The sequence below is a fragment of the Peromyscus eremicus genome, chromosome X (genome assembly GCF_949786415.1).
Source record: "Peromyscus eremicus chromosome X, PerEre_H2_v1, whole genome shotgun sequence".
In the NCBI taxonomy this organism is placed as follows: domain Eukaryota; kingdom Metazoa; phylum Chordata; class Mammalia; order Rodentia; family Cricetidae; genus Peromyscus; species Peromyscus eremicus.
Window position 1 is genome coordinate 87,719,160 of NC_081439.1, and position 22,911 is coordinate 87,742,070.

Sequence of the window (22,911 nt, forward strand, 5' to 3'; positions counted from 1 at the left end):
GCTATGAAATACTGAGAGCAAGAGAAATAGTCTTCCCCAGAGATGAGCACCCTAATTGTTTATTCAATACCAAGTGGTCAGTCCTGAAATATATGCATATAAGTAACACTAACTGGACTGAGCAGTTGTATTTATATATTTAGGCATATATATGTAATTATAACAAAAGAAGATGGCCATAAAATTAAGGGGGAGTAGGTTGGGATACAAGGAAGACATTGGAAGGACTGGAAAGTAATGGAATTATTTAACAAGAACAAACAAAAATAATAAGAAAAATACCTGATGTTAACGTCTGGTATCCACACACACACATACACACACAATAAAATAATCATACTGTAATATGGTATAATACAGGTATTGTTGGTACGAGTCAACTCTTGTGTGTAAACAGATCATACAATAGTCAAATACACTGGGAGATTCAACTAAGATTTCCTCAAGATGTAATACCAATGGATAGTGACTTCCCTGAAAAAGAATTTAAATTACATAATTTATTACTGTATTTTAAGGCACTCTGGACAACTGTATTACAAAGTTCAAGTAGCCATAGATCAAAGGGTAAATGGATAATGAAATTGGTGAAGCAATAAAAGATATTTGTGATGGTCTTATAGATGATTGAATTGCTGATTGAGCCTCTTCCTATCTCCTGTTGGCTTTGCACCTATTAGAGGTATTTATTGTCCTTACAGACTGTGTGTGTGTGTCTGTGTTATCTGTGTGTGTATGTGTTGTATATATTGTAGATATACAAATGTATACAAATGCTATACTATGCTAATATAAATACTATACTATATAACTAAATCTATAAATATCAACTGAATACTATTTAATGTAATTATATGCTTATATCATAACATACATAATATCAATATAATAGTATATATAAATGCTTAGAATTTACTATAGTAAATACTTGGCAAATGAAGTATGTATATATAAATACTTTTCTAAAAAGTACTACACTAACTGATGGGTTTTTGTAAAAAGATTTTGATCAAAGACAATGTGAATAGATTGTAAGACAAGAGGTAACAGAGCGTAACTAGTTGCTTACTCCTTGAATGTTCCCAAGTTAACCATGATTGGACATCAGCCAACTCTAGGAATGTGGCCTTCAAAGTGTCCTTTATATTAGTGATTGATGTATTGTTAGATACGGCTGGAGCAATGAACCATGTTGTACCAGTTTTTCAAGATTGCTTTACACAACAGTCTAGCTAGATGATATGCACCTGGTTTCATTGTCTGGGTTCTGCGTTTCAGAAAGCATGACCAGTTGCAAGGAGGATGATCCTAGCAATCAGCCCTCCTTACTCCTACCATTTGACTCTGGGACTCTGATACTCAAATTAGTTCCCTAGGCAGAGATATGCCATACATCCCCTATAGCTTGCTGTTAGAAATAGCAGTACTGTGTGCTCTCAGATGAAGAAGGGCTGAGCTGTATTAATATCTTAAAATTTGTCCTTGGGCCTGGTATGTTGCTGGCTTATGTCTGTAATTTCAGCACTTGAAAGGTTGACAGGCAAGAGGGTCACTGAGTGTCTGAAGCCAGCCTGGCTACATAGTGGGTTCCAGACAAGCCTGGGCTGCAGTGTGAGACCCTGTCTCAAAAAATTGTCGTTGAATAAAAAATATTGTAAACATTATCTGGAATATTCCCAATTGTGGCAAATTTTCTCTTTTAGTTAAATTAACTGAAAAATACAATAGCTGCTTACATTTTGTACCATTATTTGTCTATCAAATCTATCATCTATCTCTCTATACATATGTTTAAACATATGTATTTAAGCATATTTGTGGTGTGTTTTCATGTATGGGTCTATTCTTGCCAACATTTGAGAATTATTCAGGGCCTTTTATACCATGAGAATTTTGGCTCTTATATGGTGTAAGTTAAACAAATACTTGTCTAAATGAGGCCTAGCTTCACAGCCTTTTGACTTTCTCACAGATCAAAAGGAAACTCAAATAATGGGTCTCAGAATTTTAATATATTCATATACTTTAATTTTATACTTGTATCATTGTTTTATTGAGACTGGGTTTCACTGTTGCTGGTATGTTTTCATTTATTTGGTTTGGTTTTGCCACTGTGACAAAGTACCTGAGAAAACTTAAAGTAGGAAAAGTTTATTATGGTTTACAGATTTGAGATTTCAGTCCACAATCACTTAGCATGCCACTTTGGGCCAGGTAAAGCATCATAGCAGACCATATAGCAAAATTATTCACCCTGTTGTGGTCATGAAGATAGGAAAGGGTAGGTTCCCAACAATCCCTTCAAGGGTACACCCCCAATACTTGAATTTACTTTCACTCAGACTCACGTCCTAAAGGTTCCATCGTTTTGTAGAAATGTTTCCACCTGGCAACAACACCCTTAGAGTATGAGCCTCTGAGAACATTTAACTTGCAAACCATAACAGTTACCCAAGGTGGTGATGAACTTTTGACACCAGCAATTCTTCCATCTCAGTTTTCCACAATGGTTGGGACTACAGCCAGGCATAACCATACCCAGATCATGTCACTAATTCTTTCCCCAACTATATTGCTGCATAATTGGCAAATAAAATGGTATCCAAAATGTTCACCATGCTGATTTGATATGATGTCCATTGTGAAATGATTACCATAGCCAATTTATTGAATCTATCCTTTACCAAACAGAGTTAGCACCGTGTATGTGCAGGGGCATGCATTTTGGTATAATAAGGTCACTTAAGAGCTGCTCCCCTAGCAAATTTCAAGTAAATGAATTTGAATAGCAGAATTCCAGAATTTTCTTTTCTTTATAAAAAAGTTAATCTCATAGAAGCAGAGAGTAGGACAGCAGTTACCCAGGGTTGAGAGAAGAGGATATATTTGCTATGGACTAGAGTCAACTCAAAAGTACAAATTTCAGGCATAACACGATTTTTAAAGGTGCCGATTATGTTTCTTTGTTAAGGCTATAATTTTAGTTATAGCATATCCATTGGCCAGTTTTCCCTTTCTTCACAATTCTTCCTTGCAGTCCAGTTCCTTATACTGCTAATGGTGTCCATCTTTATGGGAATGACCTATATTCCTCTTTATCCCAGTCTTCGGGGTTTTTAGATATATGGGAGCATGTTTAATTGCTTGTTTCTCCTCTCCTATAAGGAACACCTTTTTTAAAACTTGCTTATTTATTTATTTATTTATTTTATTTTTTGTTTCTTTTTTGAAATAGGGATTTTTGGGTATAACAGCTCTGGTGGTCCTGGAACTTGCTTTGTAGACCAGGCTGGCCTCGAACTCACAGAGCTCCACCTGGCTCTGCCTTCCAAGTGCTGGGATTAAAGATGTGTGCCACTACTGCCCAGCCTGCTTTTTTCTTTTTTAATTGAAGAAAAATATTTCATAATGTAGAAACTCTTTTTCAGATATTCTGCATAGGTTTTCATTGAGCAAGGCAAATTCTCATATGCCTAAGTTGCTACATAGCACAGACATTGCATTTGCTCACAGGAATGTATCCTAGGAAAAGAATCCTCTCACTGTACATTTTCAAAAAAAAAAATTAAGCATTGTTTTTATAAACTCTGAGCCAAGATTATGATTTTTTTAACTTTCATTCTTGGAAAATGTTCTTATTTTTAGCTTTTAATGAATGTTTGTTTTTTAAAAAGCAGTGACTTACATGCAGAAAAATCAAGTTTGTTTGTGTTAACCTCTTTCTTGTTTTTGTGTACTCTAGCCCCATTAAGTAATTAGTTTAACTATAGAAGTGATGTTGTTCATATATATATTTCATTTCCACTGAATGTTAAATGCCCTGTGACCAAAACCCAGGCTGACAAATCACCAGATTGACATATGTTTTACTGAATTTGGTATGAATATACAAATGAGCTAAATAGAATATCTCATGTTCCTTGCAATTTATAAATTGAAAATTATAATAAATAATAATTCCTCTGACTTTATTTTCAGCTCCTTCCCCACTGTCAGCTCAGAAATTCTCAGAACCAAAACAGCAACAATCACCCAAAACTGTGTAGCTGATATATCTTCAGTTACTGGCGCTGTCAAAGCTTTTAATTGGTTTGAAAAATGGCATCAAGCTTCTGTTAAGAAAATCGGCACACACACAAAAAGCAGTGCTTTTTTTTCTTCAATTCTCAACTCTATTGTCAAATATTCTTAAACCAGATATGATTTCGGATTGAGGAGGAGGGGAGAGGCTGTTAGTATAATATGCCTATTTAAAACCTTTCTCAAATCACAATGTATAGCAATTTAGAAACAATTTCAAGACTGAATAATAGATGACTTGGAGGGTTCCCTCCCTTGTTTCTTTCCTTTATCTTCTTCACAAGGAATGCAAAGCCTTTTTAAAGGCTTCTTCTCTAGCACACAATGGAGGCAGTGTACTGCGGTGGAGAGATCAGCAGCTTCAAAGTCAGATACAAGCTGGGGTGGAACTGAATCAGCCCTGCAACCAGCCACCTGTCTGGACTTTAGTCAGGCTTCAGAACCCACTTGACTTCTCTATAAAACTTGGATATTAAAATCCCTGTTTCACAAGGTAGTTAATGATTATACGTGATGACACAGAGAGAAATCTTAGGGCTGACAGATAGAAATCTTAGGGCTGACAGATAGAAATCTTAGGGCTGAGCCTGATGCATACTAGGAGTCTGGGAAATGCTCTTTAAAATGTTCTTTCCCCCGATGTACTGGAAAAGAGACTTGAAAAAAATGTCTTGTTTGAGAAAGTGCTGAAAGTGTTTATATTTTTAAATTAAATATTCTCTAAATGAGTAGGCATTGTAGAAAATTTTAAAAACAAACCATTAAGGCCCAGTCCTCTAGCTACTAACAGTCTAGTGGGAGAAAGATAAGGACTTAGGGAGCATATACTTCTCTTTTAAAACTATTATTATTAATTTCTCATACATCTCATACTATGCATTTTTAAAACACTCACCCTACAAACCTCTCTGTGACTGCTCCCAGGTCCACCCCAGTCTCTACCACTCCCTGCGAACTTTGTGTTATTGTTTTTAACCCACTGAGTCCTATTGTGCTGCCTGTATATCATCGGTATGGAATTACCCACCAGAGCAGGGATTCTCAACCTGTGGGTCACGACCCCTTAGGGGGTCCAAAGACCCTTTCACAGGGGTCGCAAATCAGATATCCTGCATATCAGATATTTTTATTAAAAGTCATAACAGTAACAAATTACAGTTATGGATTAACAAAAATAATTTTATGGTTGGGGGGGTTATCACAACGTGAGGAACTATATTAAGGAGTTGCAACATTAGGAAGGTTGAGAACCACTGCACTAGGGCATGGGTCATCTAACAGGAGCCACACCCATAAAGAAAACTGACATTCCCTCCTCCAGCACCCATCTACTGTAAATAGCTCCTCAAATAGGCATGGGGCTCTCAAAGCCCCCCCCCCCATGCAGGAATGTTTACTGGTTTGCTCTTGTGCAGGCAACCACAGCTGCTGTGAGATCATGAGTTCAGTGGTCTTCCCATGTCCAGAAGACATTTCATGCTAGCCATCCGTGACCTCTAGCTTTTACAGTCTTCCTGCTGTGTCCTTTAAGAGGTCCCTGAGTTTTGACGGGTGTGATACAGATGTCCCATCTGTGGCTGAGCACTCCACTAATACTTACTCTTTGCATTTTGACCATTTGTGAGTTTCCGCATCTACCACCATCACTGCACAAAGGCCCTTCTCTGGTGAGGTCTGAGAGCTACATAAAATACTCATTTTTATGGAATGAATTTCAAATTACTATTTGAACCAGCATGCTGTCTTTAAATGTTGCAGATCTTTAGAGATCTTCTATAATCAAGTTTCTTATTTAATAACTAGGCATTTGCAACTTGTCCGTGTGTGTGTGTGTGTGTGTGTGTGTGTGTGTGTGTGTGTGTGTGTGTGTGTTTCACCCCCATCACCTATTTTTAGCTTGGTATTAATACCAGCTCTTTTGTTTCTTGGGAATAGATTTATACATGGCATATAACATTGCCCCTGGGCCTAAAACTAAAATTAATTTGAATTACAATTGTAGCTGCAATGAAGAAAATTACTTGTTTGGCAGTCATTACTCGTAAATGTATAGGCATTGTCATTGGAGACTTGAGGACTGCTAATGTATTGAATTGAATATTTAGGAATGAGAAATCAGAAAATGCAGACTTGAGAGCTTGTTTGGAGGGTCTATCAGGACAGTACAGCTACTCATATACCCTTGATGAAGGAATGTTCCTGCTCTATAGGGGAAGGTTGTCCTCTTCAGCCAAGCATGAAAGTTTGTGAGATACGTGCGGAGTGGTAAGGTTGAAAGGGGACACCGGCCTAGCCAGCCAGATTAGCTGAGTCAACCTTGGAGATGAGTAGGGTGACAGATGTTGTAACCAGATCGCCCTCCCATCCCAGAGTATGTACACTTAATCAAATAAACATGCTAGAGAAATATCACTTCCTAATGACTTCATTTCTCTAATTGTCTACAGAGCTTGTTGCTTAAACCTCAATCAGAAATGCTTTAAAGACAAATAACAAAAGAATTAACAAAGATATATTTGTGTGTATACTATATTCCTTTCTTTTATTGGCTCTGTTTCCCTTTTCATTTTTTTCTCATTGTCTGAGTAGCTCCTGATCTATGTGATAAGAAAGTACTGAGGCTTAGAAATCTGAGCCAGAGCTAGGCCTGTGGGTCCTAGTGGTTCAGTGAAAGAAACAGAGTTTAACAGACCATAGGCACAAAAAAATGAAAAACTATTAGAAAACAGCTGAATTGAAGATGTTTTTACTGGATTAGACTCCAGGAATATAAAGATCAAGTTCTATTATTCTTCTAGCCTTTACTAGGGCTTTCATTAGCATCCTCGTTAATTATTTCGACCAGTCTATATTTACTGGTTAAGTAGCAATCTGAGAGGGGTTTTTTTTGTAGGATACATCTTTGGGCATTGAGGACATTATTTACATACCTATACTATATGAATTATTTTCTTCCAAAATATATTTGTCAGAATTATTTATAGACATGTTTCCTGTACCCGGTGATACTTATTTACAAGTAATAGTTTATAGTTTCATTACTAAATATCTTATTGAGTATCTATGATATGTTAGACACTATGTTAGATGTTTTATTTGCATTATATCTAATTTTCATGTAACATGTATCAGCTGGGGTCCCTGCTAGGGAGCAGACCCTGCATGGCGGGGAGCTATTTTCATTCTCATAATGAACTCTGGTTCTGAACACCTATTGTTTGCTGAATTTCTGGTAAGTTTATTCATTTTACAATTCAAAATAAGATTGTGTATCATGTAACCCCCTGCAATGCTATTGAGTCCACACAGCATCTACCCTGATGTGAAACCTATCTCAACTTCATTTTAAACATATGGTATATTCACCTGAGATATTCTTACATAGAAAGAATATAGGCATATTTTTTCTGAAAGAGAAAGATTTATTTGCAACATTTTTCCTGTGACTAATTCAACCTGCATAAGAAGAAAGACCGTCTCTCAATGATTCCATTATTTGTGATTTTTTTAACTTGGAGGGTCATCCCACTTGATAATATGACTTGTGCAGAATGTATTAGTCCTTGTTCCTGAGCTTTAATTTGATGTTGAATATCCAGACTTATCTAGATACGTGCTCAATGAAACAACTCGGAATCCATCCTCCTTCCTAGACAATGGTAATCATAAGCAGCAGGGTTTCCTAATACTGAATAATGTAAGAGTTGTTATTATCCTCATTTTCTAGAAAAGTGGGTAAGCTCAATAATTCACTGACTTGTTAATGTTATTCTTTAGTCAATGACAAAGTCAGATTTTGAATCTAGTTCCATTTGAATTCAAATCCTGTGCACTTTTGTTTGAACAAGACCCATTTCAGAAAAGAAACTGGAGAAGGTGTACTTTAAGGTCCTCTGAGCTTTAAAATAGGAAAATTGCTTCAAAAATTCCTGGTGTCTGAATCCATTTGGGAGAGAGGCATACTGTTTTTTTCCATTATGTTCCCAGGGATGCTATTTTTTAAAGTAGGGAAACACAGTATGTAAGTTTCAGTAATTTGTAGATTTAAGGTCTACTCTACATGAGGAGACTAATGTCTGGTATTATAAATCTTACCAGGAACTCAGGGGGTGGACACATTACTACTATTTTGCTAAATGGACATAGTATCAAACTGCCTTCTAAATTCATATGTCTAAATCCATAGATGAGTGCAATTTTCAGTCCTCACCAGATTTGGGCAGTGTACAGGAGTTAACACTGAAACTCACAACTGGTTGAAGTATAGTGTAGATGGGGTACTGAGCCATAAATGGGGCATCTATATCACACTTCCTGACCCCAAGGCTCAGAGAATATCTTAGAAGAGGGAGCAGAAAAAATTATAAGAGCCAGATATTTGAGAGGATTTGGGTAAAACAGTATCTTCTGGACATTTTAGGACCACTACACTCATGAGCTTACAGCAACTGTGATTAACTCCACAAGACTTAGACAAGATCAAACCAGCCAACATTCCTCATGGAAGAGGAAGGGCTGGAAACATCCCCCACTAGTTGAACTTTTTACAATTGATGGGTACTTGGAATGGAAAGTCAGTTTTATTTAAGTGTGTAGCCCTGGTAGATAGACCATGCTCTAGTGTAGCGGTTCACAACCTGTGGGTTGCTACCCCTTTGGGGTCACATATCACATCCTGCATAGCAGATATTTACATTACAATTCATAATAATAGCAAAATTACAGTTATGAAGTAGCAACAAAAATAATGTTATGGTTGGGGGTCACCACCACATGAGGAACTGTATTAAAGGTTAAAGCATTAGGAAGGTTGGGAACCATTGTTCTAGTGGATGGCCCCACATAGCTGTGAATATATAGGTAACATACAACTGACTCAGTGGACTATAAGGAAAGTTTCAGTAATTTGGAAGATCCTGCTTAATAGCAGATGAATGAGATATGTATTATGGTTAATTAATTTGTGGTGTGTGTGCCAAGAAGCTATTTGCAATTGATACCTGCTGGGAAATAAAAATCAGTTTTCTCCACTGGAGTGTCACTGGGTATATCAACCACACTCAAGGGCAGGCCCCATACCCAGGAGTAGCTAGCTAAAACAAAACAGACTGGTTTTTGTTTTATTTTGTACACTTTTTGTTTTGCTTTGGACAGGGAGGGAGGTGAGAAGGAGGATCTGAGAGGCACTGAAGGAAAGGAAAGAATGTGATCAAAATATATAAAAAATTTTAATTAAAAAATTGTGTGTGTGCATGTATGCATTTGAACATGTGTGTGGAGGTCAAAGGTCAAAGACAGCTGTCTTCCTCAGTTGCTGTCCATCTTATTCTCTGAGCCAGAGCCTTTGACTGAACCTGGAGCTCACTGAATCAACCTGACTGACTGGCTGGCAAAGCTCCGTGATCTCCCTGTTTCTACCTCCTCGATGCTGGGATTAGAGTCCCACACTCGGGTGCCGAGCTTTTCTGTGGATGCTGGGCATCAAACGTAGAGCCTTATGCTTGCAGAACAAGCACTTTACCAACTGAGCCATCTCCCCAGCTGCAGATTTTAATCTCTAAACTTTTATTTGGATAGGAACTTTTACCAATTAATATTATATCACTATATCTTTTATCATACTTCTTTTAAAAATATGTCTTCTAATATTTGTTACAGAGGCAGTTAAAGGCAGATGCTAAGAAAGCTATTGGAAAGCTTCAGCTGCGCACTTTGAAACAAGGAGACAAGGTACTTTTATTATTTTTAAAACAAGCATACCAGGCCATTCTTTAAATGCCCTCCTCCAATTGTCTTTTCATTAGCATTTATATACCTTATTGATTATTAAAATTCTAGTCAACACTGAAATTAGAGTGTATAATGGCCCCCAACTGTACCTAGGTACTAATCGCTGGCACCTGCAAATATTACATTATCAGGCAGAAAGAAATTGCAGATAGAGAAAGTTTAAGAGGGAGATCATGCAGGACTATTTAGACAAGCCCTAAATATAATCAGAATCCTTATAAGCTGGAATAAAGGAGGAGATCTGACTACCATCCATAGCAGGGTTGCAATGGAATAAAAAATGTGGAGTGTTCAAGGAAGAGGCCATGAAATGGAATGTAGGAATTCTCTAGAAGATAGAAACGGTAATGCAAGGTATTTTCTCTGAAATCCCCAGAAGGAATGTAGTACTGCCAACTCCTCAGTTACTTTTGACTGCCACGAAAGATTAGCCATGCAAATGTAAGCCAACAAGTGATGGTAATTTGCAACAGCAATGATAGAAAACTAATATCATGCTTCAGTACAACTTTGTTTAATGTCCATTTTAGATTTAAGACAGTTGAAAACCCACTGATGAGGAAAGACATCCCCAAAAAACTGTAGGACATAGTGAAATAAAGATTTAACATTTATAACACCATCAGAAGCATTAAGGTCTTAAAAACAAATATTCCAAATGTGTACAGGATTTATATGTTAAAAACTGTACAACATCAATGAAAGAAGTCACAGGATCTGGAGATTATAGCTCAGTGGTAGAGCTCTTGCCTAGCGTCCTTGAGGCTTTGAGTTCAATTATAAGTATGGAGAAAGAAATCAAAGAAAATATAAATAAATGGAGATCTATATCATGTTTATGGATCAAAGACTTCATTGTTAAGTTGCCAGTCCATCTTAAACTAACCTATGCCTAAGATAAGAGTTTCAACAAGAATTTTCATGAGATAATATTAGAAAAGCTCAAGACCTAGTGTAATCAAAACAGTTTTGATGAATAAGAACTGTAGAAATTGAATGTGCTGTGTCACCACTCTAGAGATGGTGGGACCTGGGAAAATGGAGCTGATAAGGGAGACTAAAGTCTCTTGTAATAGCCAACTTTGTTCAGAGCACCTGACAATTTATACTCTGGAGGTTCAGAACTGTCAGATGAGTAAAGTTCTCATGAGTTCAAGCTGTATACAATTGCAAGGACAAGCCACATGTGGCAAAAACACATTTTTCCATAGAGGCATATAAAAATTAATTGAATAATATCAGCAAGCAAAAATGAGCAAGCTGAAGTCAACTCACTCCTATCTACTACACCTGTGAGGAGCACAAATCACATTCCAGGAACAATTCAGTGTTTTGAAGAAACTGAGGTCACAAAACTCTGGTCTTGTTTTTTTGGAGTGTTCTCACAAGCACTTAGAATTTTCCTCATATGACTTCATTCCTGGACCTTGTACATGCCTTCAATTCCAGCATCCAGAAAGCTGAGGTAAAAGGATTGCAAGTTCAAATTTAGCCTAGGCTACAGAGAAAGACCTTGTCTCAATATAGGGAGGATTTAAAAACAAACAAACAAACAAAAAACTTCAAATAGTAATTCACACACACACCCCAATTTTCAGGATTATTTTAAGACTGTGTCTGTGGGGGTGTAGAAATGCTAGACTTATAAATGAATGGTAAGATATAGAATCCAGAAATGGACCAACAGACATGTGGCCAATTTATTTTTTTATGAAGATCCAAAGGCAATGAAGCAAGGAAAACTCTCTGCAGTGATGATCTGTCTTAAGGTTTTATTGCTATACTTAAAGCACCATGACCAGAAGCAACTTGGGGAGGAAAGGGTTTATTTAGGTTTACAGTTCTATGTCAGTCTATCACTGAGGGAAGTCAGGACAGGAATTTAAACAGGGCAGGAATCTGGAGGCAGAAACTGATGCAGAGGTCATGGAGGAGTGCTGCTTACTGATTTGCTGCCTCATGGCTTGCTCAACATGCTTTCTTGTAACACTCAGGACCACCAGCCCAGGGTGACATCACCTACAGTGAGCTATGCCCTCCCATATCAACCATCAATGAAGAAAGTGAACCACAGGCCAATCTGGTGGGAACATTTTCTCAATGGAGATTCCTTCTTCCAAAATGACACTTATGTCAAGTTGTTATAAAACTAGCCAACATAGTATCCATTTTTAAAATACCTCCATTCTTTGTACAGAGTAAAAATTAACTCAAAAAAGATTATAGGCCTAAATATAAGGCCTATAACGATTGATTCCTTAGAAGTCTTTGGAGAAAAATAATTCATGATGTAGGTGAGATACATTAATAATTTTTATGTGTGACACCAAAAACAAGTCTACAGAGAAAATGTGGAATTTGACGGTCAAACTTTAAGAATTTCTGTTCTTTGGGGGCAGGCAAGATGGCTCAAGAGTACTGGCTACTCTTTCAGAATACCCAGCTTCCATTCTTAGCACTCCCAACCATCTGTAACTCCAGTTCCAGGGGATCTGATACCCTCTTCTGCAGGCACCAGACATACACATGGTGCACAGACATAAAAGAAGGTAAAACTTACATACACATAAAGTAAAATAAAATAAAAATAAAAAATTCCTATTCTTGCCGAACATGGTGGGCACATCTTGTAAGCCCAAACTTGGAGGCATAGGTGTCTCTCAGAGTGAAGCCAGCCTGGTCTACGTAGCAAATTCCCAGGCAGCCAGGGCTACACAGTGAGACCCTGTATCAACTAAACAAACACATAAATGGATTTCTGTTATTTGAAAGACAGTTTTCAAAGAAAGAAAACACAAGGCACAGTCTTGGAGAAAATATTTGCAAACTGCACATTTATTGAACGACTACACTTAGAATATAAAAACCTCTTGACTCACCAACAAGAGGAGCAGCCAAATAAAAGTAGAGACACAAACCTGTGATAGGAAAGCAGAAAGGAGATTGTGGGGAAGGTACAAGAGGGGTCAGGGAGATGGTGGAGAATATAGGAGGAAGGAGAATCAACGACAACCAAATAAATTTAAAATTCCACACTGAGGAGGCTGAAGAGATGACTTAATGGCTACAAGCACTGGCTGTACTTCCAGAGGACAAGGGTTCTATTTCCAGCATGCACATAGTGACTGACAAGCATCTAAAACTCCAGTCCCAGGAGATCCAATGCCCCCTTCTGGCCTATTCAGGCACTGTATGCATGTGGTATACAGATAATGCATTCAGGCACTCATACACATAAAACAACAATAAATAAAATAATAGAAAAATACTACAATGAAACCTAATACTGTATGTGCTAATTACTTTGAATAAATATGTGCTGAAGAGATGGTTCAGAGTTTAGGAGCATTTGCTGCTCTTACAGAAGTCCTAGGTTCAATTCCCAGTTCCCATTTGGTGGCTCACAACAATAAAAATATGTTTTAAAATTTAATAAATGGAGTAAGTATACTAAACAGATGTTTCATCAAAGGAACATATGGCTGAGAAGTATACAAAAGAATACCCAATGTCACTGTTCATTAGAGAAATACAAAATTAGAACCACCTGTGTTACCAGTGTACATTCCTTAGAATGGCTAAAAGTAATAACACCTGGAAAAGACAAGACCTGATGAATATGTACAACCTCTGGGATTCTTATGTATCTTCTGGTGACAATACTAAATGATTATGTCTACCCTGCAAAACAGATTAACAATTTCTTATGAAGTTAAAAAATGCATTTACCATACTAGATATTTACTGTAAAGGAAGGAAACTCCTATATCCCCATTAAACTCCTAAACATAGTTATTAGTAATTCATTCCAAACTGGAAAGAATCTGAATTCCCATCACCTGGTAAATAAACTGTGGAATATTCATACCATGGAATACAATTTAGTAATAAAAGGGTAAGCAAGTCCTACTGCTACCTACAATAACATATGCGAATATCAAAGGCCTTATGATGAGTGAAGGAAGTGAGACTCAAAACTTAGATAGTACATGATTCCATTTACATGGCATTATTTTTAAAAGCCTAAGGTATAGGAATTGAAAATATAACAGTGATAGGCAACGGTTGGGAATGAGAGGAAGGCTTAGTTACTAAGGGAATATGGATGAATTTATTGGGGGTAATGTCATTATTCTATATCTTGATTGTGATGGGGATTATATTACTACATGTTTTTCAGAATGTGCAGGACTGTAGACTAAATGACTGAATTTTACTATATGCAAATTATACCTTTTTAGAGAAAACATAACTATGAAAACATATACATGTTTTTCTATAAATTCTAAAGTCAAGAAAAAGAATGGAAGTCAGTACTACATGGTTTAATTTGTTCTTTCTCCGTTTTGTTGACTTTATTATTTTGCCTCTTCCAAACGTCAATAAATTGAAACCACCCATTGAAACTTCATAGCTGCATACTCAGTAATGTTTCTCTTTCTGCAGGAATTTCTAGGTGTTAAATGCATGTGCATATGCTGGTCCAGCTCTGAAGTGTAATTTACTTTTTCTTGTTTGAGTAACAGTAACTATTTGTTCATAGGAAATTGGCCCTGATGGAGATAGCTGTGCTGTGTGTATCGAGCTCTATAAACCCAATGATTTGGTGCGCATCCTAACCTGCAAGTAAGTTTCATCTTCTTTCATAGCCATAAAAATAACATCCTTAAAATTAGCACGATGAAGGCAAACTATTTTAAATGCTTCCAAATTGATATAGCACTAAAATTGAATTATAGTTTCCAAAATTCAGTACAATTTGTTCTCAACAGTTTTTATCTCTGCAGGAAACTGAGAAACCTAGTCAGCAGAGACTGTGTGTGTGTGTGTGTGTGTGTGTGTGTGTGTGTGTGTGTGTGTGTGGTTAGTACTTGCTTCTTTATTTTAAATTCATTCTAACATTCCTATTGAGAAAAAATAAAAATCAACTTAGTGGCCTATTTTGAAGTCTTTACTCTTTAGATGTTTAAAATATTATTCCTCTCCAGAAGGTTAATCTTCTCTCAGCTATTAAATAGAGGTATTATTGGAGCACATTTCATTGCCTAAAGCATCGGTACTGTGTTGTACTCAGTACTATATCATTCTGTTACTGAGAATGATGATTCTATTTTAGAGTTAGGGAACTGATAATTTTAATATTGTAACATTTGAAATACCAACAGACTTAAGTCAAGCAGCATTAGCCATTTTCAAGTTATGAATACTAAAAATAGTTTTTTGAGGCTAGAGTAATGGGGCCTCTATATTTAAGAGCTCTGTATTCTGAAATCTCTGAAATCTGTTCTATGGCCCCTTTATTAATGGTATGTTTAAAAGGGGAAAAGACATCCTTGCAAAGGCTAAGTGTAATCTCTGTGTGTGTGCGCGTGCCTGCGTGCGTGTGTGTGTGTGTGTGTGTGTGTGTGTGTGTGTGTGTGTGTGCGGCAAAGTGTTGTTGCTGTTTCACATCTTATAACTACATTATCTCTTTTCTCCTTCATTAGTCATATTTTCCATAAGACATGTGTGGACCCATGGCTTTTAGAACACAGGACTTGCCCCATGTGCAAGTGTGACATTCTCAAAGCTCTGGGAATTGAGGTAAACGTTGCTATATTCTTTCTATGAAGGAACTTCAGCAGTGTGGTATTTATATTCCTGGGCATTCATGAAAATAACATCCTTCTCTCTCTGGGTAGGTAATATGCAAATCGTTTAGTTTATACCCAAAACTAGACATATTTCTTTCATAGACACAGAGAGGTTCCTACCATCTTGGACATATTCATGTTCCTTTTTCTCCCTTCTCAAGTATACTTATTATATGGATCAGAATTAGAACTGTAAACTACCAACTTATCTACTTTTCTGTTTTAACTCTGTCATTATTACATAGTTACAAATTTGTCATTAAGTAAGCATGACAGTTTGAGAAGGCATAAAATTATAATTTATATTTGGTAAGTGAAAAAACTTACGTCAAGATAAAATAAATGACAACTCAATAAAATCTTTTTAACTTAACAGAAATATACAGATCAGACTATTTTAAGTTCTCTTTTGGGACAGAATAATATATATTAATGTATACTGAGTGCCTACCTTGTACCAGCCATTATGTTTTGAGGTGAAGGGATCAACCAAATGAAGACATGTATCCAATTGTTAGAGCCGATTCCTACACTAGCTACCATGACTGGGGCCAGCAAGAGATTTTTGTGACATAAAAATAGGTTACGAGGTTTATGAGGCTAAGAAATATTGCTCTGAGTTATCACCAATGAAAGCATCATAATCATATGTCAATGTAATGCATGCACTCAGAAAGTCTTAATTTGTTTGAATGCTTTCCACAGGTGGATGTTGAAGATGGATCAGTGTCTTTACAAGTACCTGTTTCCAATGATGCATCTAATACTGCCTCTCCCCATGAAGAAGACAATCGCAGTGAGACTGCATCATCTGGATATGCTTCAGTCCAGGGAGCAGATGAGCCGCCTCTGGAGGAGCATGTGCAGTCAGCAAGTAAGCACAGTACTGAAGGGCAGTGACCTCATCACAAGTTGTCGACTGTGGGCCACACATCTATCCATGTATTCTTGCTTTTTAGTGGTGGTTCCATCCATCCATTATGCCATCTAAGTTTTTTTTTTTCTATTTAAAATGATGCAGTGAAAGATGTACTCCTGCCATAAAGCATATGCATATTCAAAGAGTACATACATATTCAAATATTCCTAAAATAGATGGCATGCCGGAGGAATTGAGATTATTCATAAAAGAAGAGTTTTGTTGGAAAGCTGCTCTCTGGGCCATTTAAATGTTGGCTCATTAACTTCTTACTGGGGCGAAGGAGAACCTTTAAATTTTAGAAGCCATTGTTTATTGCAGATAAATCAGAATGTGGGATAAATGACTCCTGAAATAATAGAAACATTTGATTTCCAGCAGCTAGGTTTATGCCTATCTTCTCAGGAATCCATCTTGAGCATAGGAAACTAGGTTTAACAATGGTATGTGCTGCCACCTGTTGACTCTTCTAGGACATGAATCAATTGTTAGAAACTAAGATTGAACATCTTAATTTTGGAATTCATGTGGGTTATTATGACAGTTTAGTAATTTAATATGAGTGGAGAAATTTGGGGGGTTATTTAATTTTGTTACCTTTTCCTCTGAAACTATCAAATCTCTATATAAATTATTTTTCCTTTTTCTAACATCTTTTTCCATGTTTTTCTTGGTTTGAAAGTTTTCCCTCATTCCTTACCTTGAAGTAACCTAATTTTAGTGTAAAAATGGAAGACACTAATTACCACAATAACTTGTGAACATTTCAGCTTTCCCTGACGTACCTTTGCCCTCTGTAGGTTTATGGGTGCCATAAATACCATTTCTGAAGACGTCACGAGGCACACAACCATGTAAAAGCAAACTTTGTATTTCTTGCAATCTGATCTCCAGACATTTCCTTGAGTACACACATAGGAATGTTAATTATCTGTGGATTGTTCTACCTGTCATACTGAGTCATTGGTTTTTTTTGTCATGATAATCTTGTGTTCCCATAATGGTATGGTAGTAGAAGTCAGTGAAGATAAGATAATTTCATTTGTGCTAGTATTTTTATATAAAAATCCCATCCTACTTGATTGTGTTCCGTTCTTATGGGGATTGGTTGGGAGGGTGGGGAAGTAGAGAGACTTTACAGATCATTTGAATAGCAAACGAGATAATGATCCACAATCCTCCTGGATTCTTTCCTGGATGAATGCTAGTGTGTAGCTGAAAGTTTTTCTGTGTCTCAGCCTGGCCTGTGGTCGGGACGAATCTCTCTCACCTGCCAGCCCCGAAGCCTCTTGGACCCAAGTAAACACATAGAGGCTTATATTAATTAAAACTGCTTGGCCATTAGCTCAGGCCTACTACTGACTAGTTCTTACACTTACACTTAAACTCATCCCATTTCTGTTAACCTATATGTCGTCACGTTTTCTGTGGCTTTACCTATGTGCCATTACATGCTGCTCCCTGTACAGCAGGCTGGCATCTCCTGACTCAGCCTTCTTCTTCCCAGAATTCTCCCTGTCTGCTTGTCCCGCCTATACTTCCTATGGCTACTGGCCAATCAGCGTTTTATTTATCAACCAATCAGAGCAACACATTCACAGCATACAGAACATCCCACAGCACTAGTGACACCCACTTTGAAGGCTTAAGGATTCTTCTCTCAATCCTTAGTTACCTTAGATTCTTCACGCTTGCTTTCCTGTTGATTCAATTCCTTTTCTCAATTCTGTCCTCTAGGTTTGAGCTCTTTGCTTCTCTATGGCATACTTCCACTCCTCCTTTCCCAGTCTAATGTCTGCTCCCCCTTTGAAGACCTGCCTCCCAGACTCTTTGAGAAGCCTTTATTTCACATGCACATCCACATCCACAAATTTTTACTAATGCATTTAGTGAACTAAGTTGTATCATATAAATTTTACTTCCTCCTAGTGAGGAGTGCATCTTATATTAACCTGTTTTCTACTCAGCACATGCTGCTACCTAAGATATGTACATTTGTGTTGAATAAACAACCACTTAGGTCACAATCGATTTTGCCTATGATTGCATATTGCTCATTTGGGGAATCTTACATATTTGTCACTGATAATTACAATGACAGTTGATTTTTATAATTGCAAATGCATAATTACTTCACCTATGTAGTACTCATTGGGATCAGTTCTGTTAGAGTACTAGTCTTCAAAATTAACTACTTACCTAATTTCCCAGAGGACTTGTTGACTCAGTGGAGTGGGGCCTGAAAATTTGTATCTATAGCAAATTTCCTGGTGGTACTGATACTTCTGGTACAGGGACCACACTGTGAATCTATCCAGCAAGGCCTCTGGTTGTCAGCCTGACTGTACATCAGAATCACATGGAGAGGTTTTTTTTTTTTTTAAAAAAAAAAAAATATGGCATATAAACAGCACTTTAGATCAATTAAATAAGAATTCATGAGGGATGGGGCCTAATTACAGGTAGTTTTATTTTCAATTTTGAAATAACTTCAGATTGACTGAGAAAATAAGTTTCAATAATAGTGCAGAGAACGCCCATCTATCCCTTTCCTAGCTTCTGCAAATATGAACATCTTAGATAACCATATACTTGTATGGAGCCCAGAAAATGAACTGATGAAATATTAACTACAGACCTTAACTTCACCTGCTGGCCCACGCATGTCCTTTTTTCTGTCTCAAGATCCGACACTCGGTGTACTTGTACGTCTCCTTGATCTCCGGTCTATGATGATTCCTTAATATTTGCCTTTTATGATGTTGATACTTTTGAAGATCACTTATTGGTTACTTTATAAAATGTTCCTTTATTTAGCCTTGTCTGCTGCTTCATGATAATTAAATCACTGTCCATTTCTGGTAAGAATGCCAGAGAAGTGATGCTGTGTCCCAGTCAGCAGCACATATTATGAGGCACACAATGTTCTCATTACAAATGATTTTAACTTTGTTCACTCAGTTAAGGGTTCTGTCTGCCAAATTCTTCCCTTTAAAGTTACTGTTTTCCATTTGTAATTATTAAGTATCTTTTTGATAGATGCTTGGAAACTATGCAAATATCTTGTTTCTCATGGGTCCCTTACTGGCCAACTTTAGCAATAATTGATATTTCATGTTATAATTATTACTGAAGTATTCACCCAATAGTGATTTTCTATTTCTGTCATTCTTCCCACACATAATAATTTTAAAATTTAAGGAAGAGTTATTCCTTTTGTATTTTATTCAGCTATTGGTAATAGAGTGAGATCACAGATACTTCTTACATTCTTTGTTTAGTTTCATGATTTGTCCATTGCTCATAAATTCTTCATTTCTGTCTTCAGAAACTTATTTAAGTTGGGTTCTTTATTGTTTTGGCTTCCTTACTTTCTGGTACCATAGTATGCTTTCAGGCTTAGGGTGACTTTTTTCCTTTAAGGGACCAAGTAGTAAGTATTTATGGTTTGAAGGCCACATATATTTCTGTTGCATATTCTCTTTGTGTATCTCTTGGGGGAGGGGTTGGTTTGTCTTGAGAAATTTTTTAAAGTGTGAAAAGCGCTCTTAATTGTGGTTTCAGCTCTGTGAGTTATAGTTTGCTGACACCTAGGTTAGAATCTAGGTTAATTTTATACACTCCCTGTCCCCAAATCTGCCATTTCTTCAAGAAGTCTCTTCTTGGAGATTGATATATCAAAAGCAAGATTTGGGCATTAGGCACACTTATTGTCACTGGGTGGTTATTACAATCAGTTCTTTCAAAGAACAAGGCTAGGATAGACATGTTTCCTCACAAAGCTTTTCCCTCGTTTCCTTTCTCTGTCCCTCTCCCTCTTATCTGGAAGACGCTGAGTTTATACTGCTGGATGTATATGATTGCTCCACAGCACAGGGCTCATTCTCAACTACCCTACTGGCCTTATTTGAAATTCCTTTTAGTAACAGTGAAAGGAGAAAGTCTTTCCTTCTCCACAATTTGTTTACCTCACCTCTCAATTCTACAATAACATAATATACTTTCAGTACCTCCTCTACACTCCACAGTATCTTTAGCTGTCTAGCATGAAGTTCTTCAGCTGTTTCGTCACCCCCCACACACACCTTTCTTCTTTTAGGATGGTTATATATTTTGTTTACTGTACAGTTAGGTTCAAATAGCCCAAATGGTAGTAATGTGCATCCAGGTTTAAGAACTGTTATATTTAGGAAATAAAAAAGTAATAAATGTAACTTTTGTCCTTAATGAGTCCATAATTCATGTAAAAGTAAACACATGTACATGAATTAAAAATAGGAATCATAAATCAATAATGCCATAGGTGCCTTATGTGAAACAATATAAATTACGATTTTTTTTTTTTTAGAGACAGGATCTCATATTGTAGCGTAGGCCTGCCTGAAATTTACTATGTAGTTCAGGCTAGCCTTGAAAGCACAAGAATGCTTGTTTCTCGACCCTCTGAATGGCATGAATATAGGAGGGCACCCCACATTGGGCTTTTAAAAAGTCATATAGTATTAAGGAACAAAGAGTTGGTATAATTATCAGAGTATAATATCATTGAATGAAGAAGCCCTCTTGGAAATGATGCAGAATTCTGTCTTGAAAGGAGAGAAGGGTGGAATCATCTTACAATTTTCCCTTCCGTTTCCAGATGAAAATCTACAGCTGGTAAACCATGAAGCAAGTTCTGTGGCCGTGGATGTTGTTCCTCATGTTGACAACCCAACCTTTGAAGAAGATGAAAGTCCTAATCAAGAGACTGCTGTTAGAGAAATTAAATCATAAGAAATTCTGTGTCAATAGAAACTTGAACCGTTAGTAATAACAGGACTGCCAATCAGGGCCTAGTTTACTATTAATGAACTGGGTAAACTTAATAAAGCAAGAATGATACTGAAAGTGCTGACATGAATAATATTACACTATAGTTAAATGGCTTAACATATTTAACCTAGTCACTTTTTCCACAAACTCATTATAATGTTTTTCATAGGCAAGTTTCCTCTTGATGATAGTGATAGCAACATTTTTAAACATTCAGAACTGTCTACAAGTAGCCAGGTTTTTCATTTATACCAACTTTCTTATAAAAATATGTTGCTTTAAATATGTGGAGTAGCTGTAATCACTTTATTTTATGATAGTATCATAATTAAATACTACTACTACTTTAGCTTGGGCTATTTGTGTCAGGGTTTGTATCCAGGTGCTTATATTGATCTGGAATTGTAAAAAGCAATGCAAACTTAGGCTAGTACTTCATGAAATGTCTATTTAAAGTACATTAAGTTGATAGAACAAGATTAAAGCAAAATACTCATTTTTAACTTTTTCTTTTTAATTAAGCTGTGTATGTATTTCATGTGAGTGTGAGCATAGTTTGTCAGAAAATGTGAACTGAATTGGTTGATCAAGTATATTAGTGACACCACACAAGATTATAGACACAAAAAGTTTCTTACAAAAAATATCGTAAACTATTTCTCAAACTTGAAATTTTCAAAAGCACAGAATAGAAACTACCATAAGATTTGAAAACAGTAATAGCAGAATAAATCACAAAAAAATGGTAACTGGTTACTGTGCAGAATTCATTTACAGAAAATGTTCTGTAAGATTTGTCTATGGAAAGTATTTTCCAAACAATGTTGACACTGAAAATTGAGTTTACATTTGGCTTAATAGGCTCTAATTATATTAAATTTAAATTCTATCCATGTATCTATAATTTTGTGAATGCATTTTGTTGGTGTTTGAAAAAGAATCAAGGGAAGGGGGGATTTCCAGGTGCCTTAATATAAAGTTTGAAGCTTCAACCACCAAAGTTAAATAGAGCTATTTGAAAATGCACTTTATTTCTATTTTGTGTGGCTTGTCCATTAGTTTTGTTCCCAGTGAGTGCAAATTCCAACAGAATTTAGACAAAAATAGAACAGACATGTATTTTTGTTTGCTGAATATATAATGGATGAAACCATTGCATTCTTGTACACTGATTTGAAAATGCTGTAAATATGATGCCCCGATTTGTACTGATTCTCTTTAAATATGAAATGTAAATAAACTATTCCAATGAAAGATTACATCTGGTGTTCAATTTAGCTATCATATACTCACTTTTGTATATAATACACCTAGTTTTGAGAGGGAAGAATAGTTGGATGTAAATGATCATTGATATATTTAATCAGTACAGAATAAACATCTAGTGTGATCTTTACATATGGCTTCACACAGAAAGGGAAGAGCTGCCATTATGATCTCACTGAACAAACTGTGAAGTAGTTTTAGATGTCAGCAAAGTAAATAATAAAGCTGATCAGTAATAAAATACAAGGTTAAAATATCTTGATGCTAGCATGTATTTACACTATTTATGATATGAGGCTCGTTTCAGTATTTTAAAGCTTTCTCCCAGTTTTCTCTTTGGACTGTATGACTGATAGGATGTTAATGAATCAGAATATATCTTGCCATTTGTAAAACATTTTAAGAATACAC

The 22,911-nt window shown here is 36.4% G+C and overlaps 1 protein-coding gene across 1 annotated transcript in view; it reads left to right on the forward strand.

Moving 5' to 3' along the window:
• Rnf128 (ring finger protein 128) overlaps positions 1-22,493 on the forward strand; it is an 86,417-nt gene extending 63,924 nt beyond the window's left edge. The window contains exons 3-7 of the mRNA XM_059250511.1: positions 9,739-9,810; positions 14,414-14,496; positions 15,357-15,453; positions 16,209-16,377; positions 21,062-22,493. Of these exons, the coding sequence (XP_059106494.1) occupies positions 9,739-9,810; positions 14,414-14,496; positions 15,357-15,453; positions 16,209-16,377; positions 21,062-21,195 (555 nt within the window). The 3' untranslated portion in view covers positions 21,196-22,493. The remainder of the gene's footprint in view (positions 1-9,738; positions 9,811-14,413; positions 14,497-15,356; positions 15,454-16,208; positions 16,378-21,061) is intronic.
• The last annotated feature ends 418 nt before the right edge of the window (positions 22,494-22,911 follow it).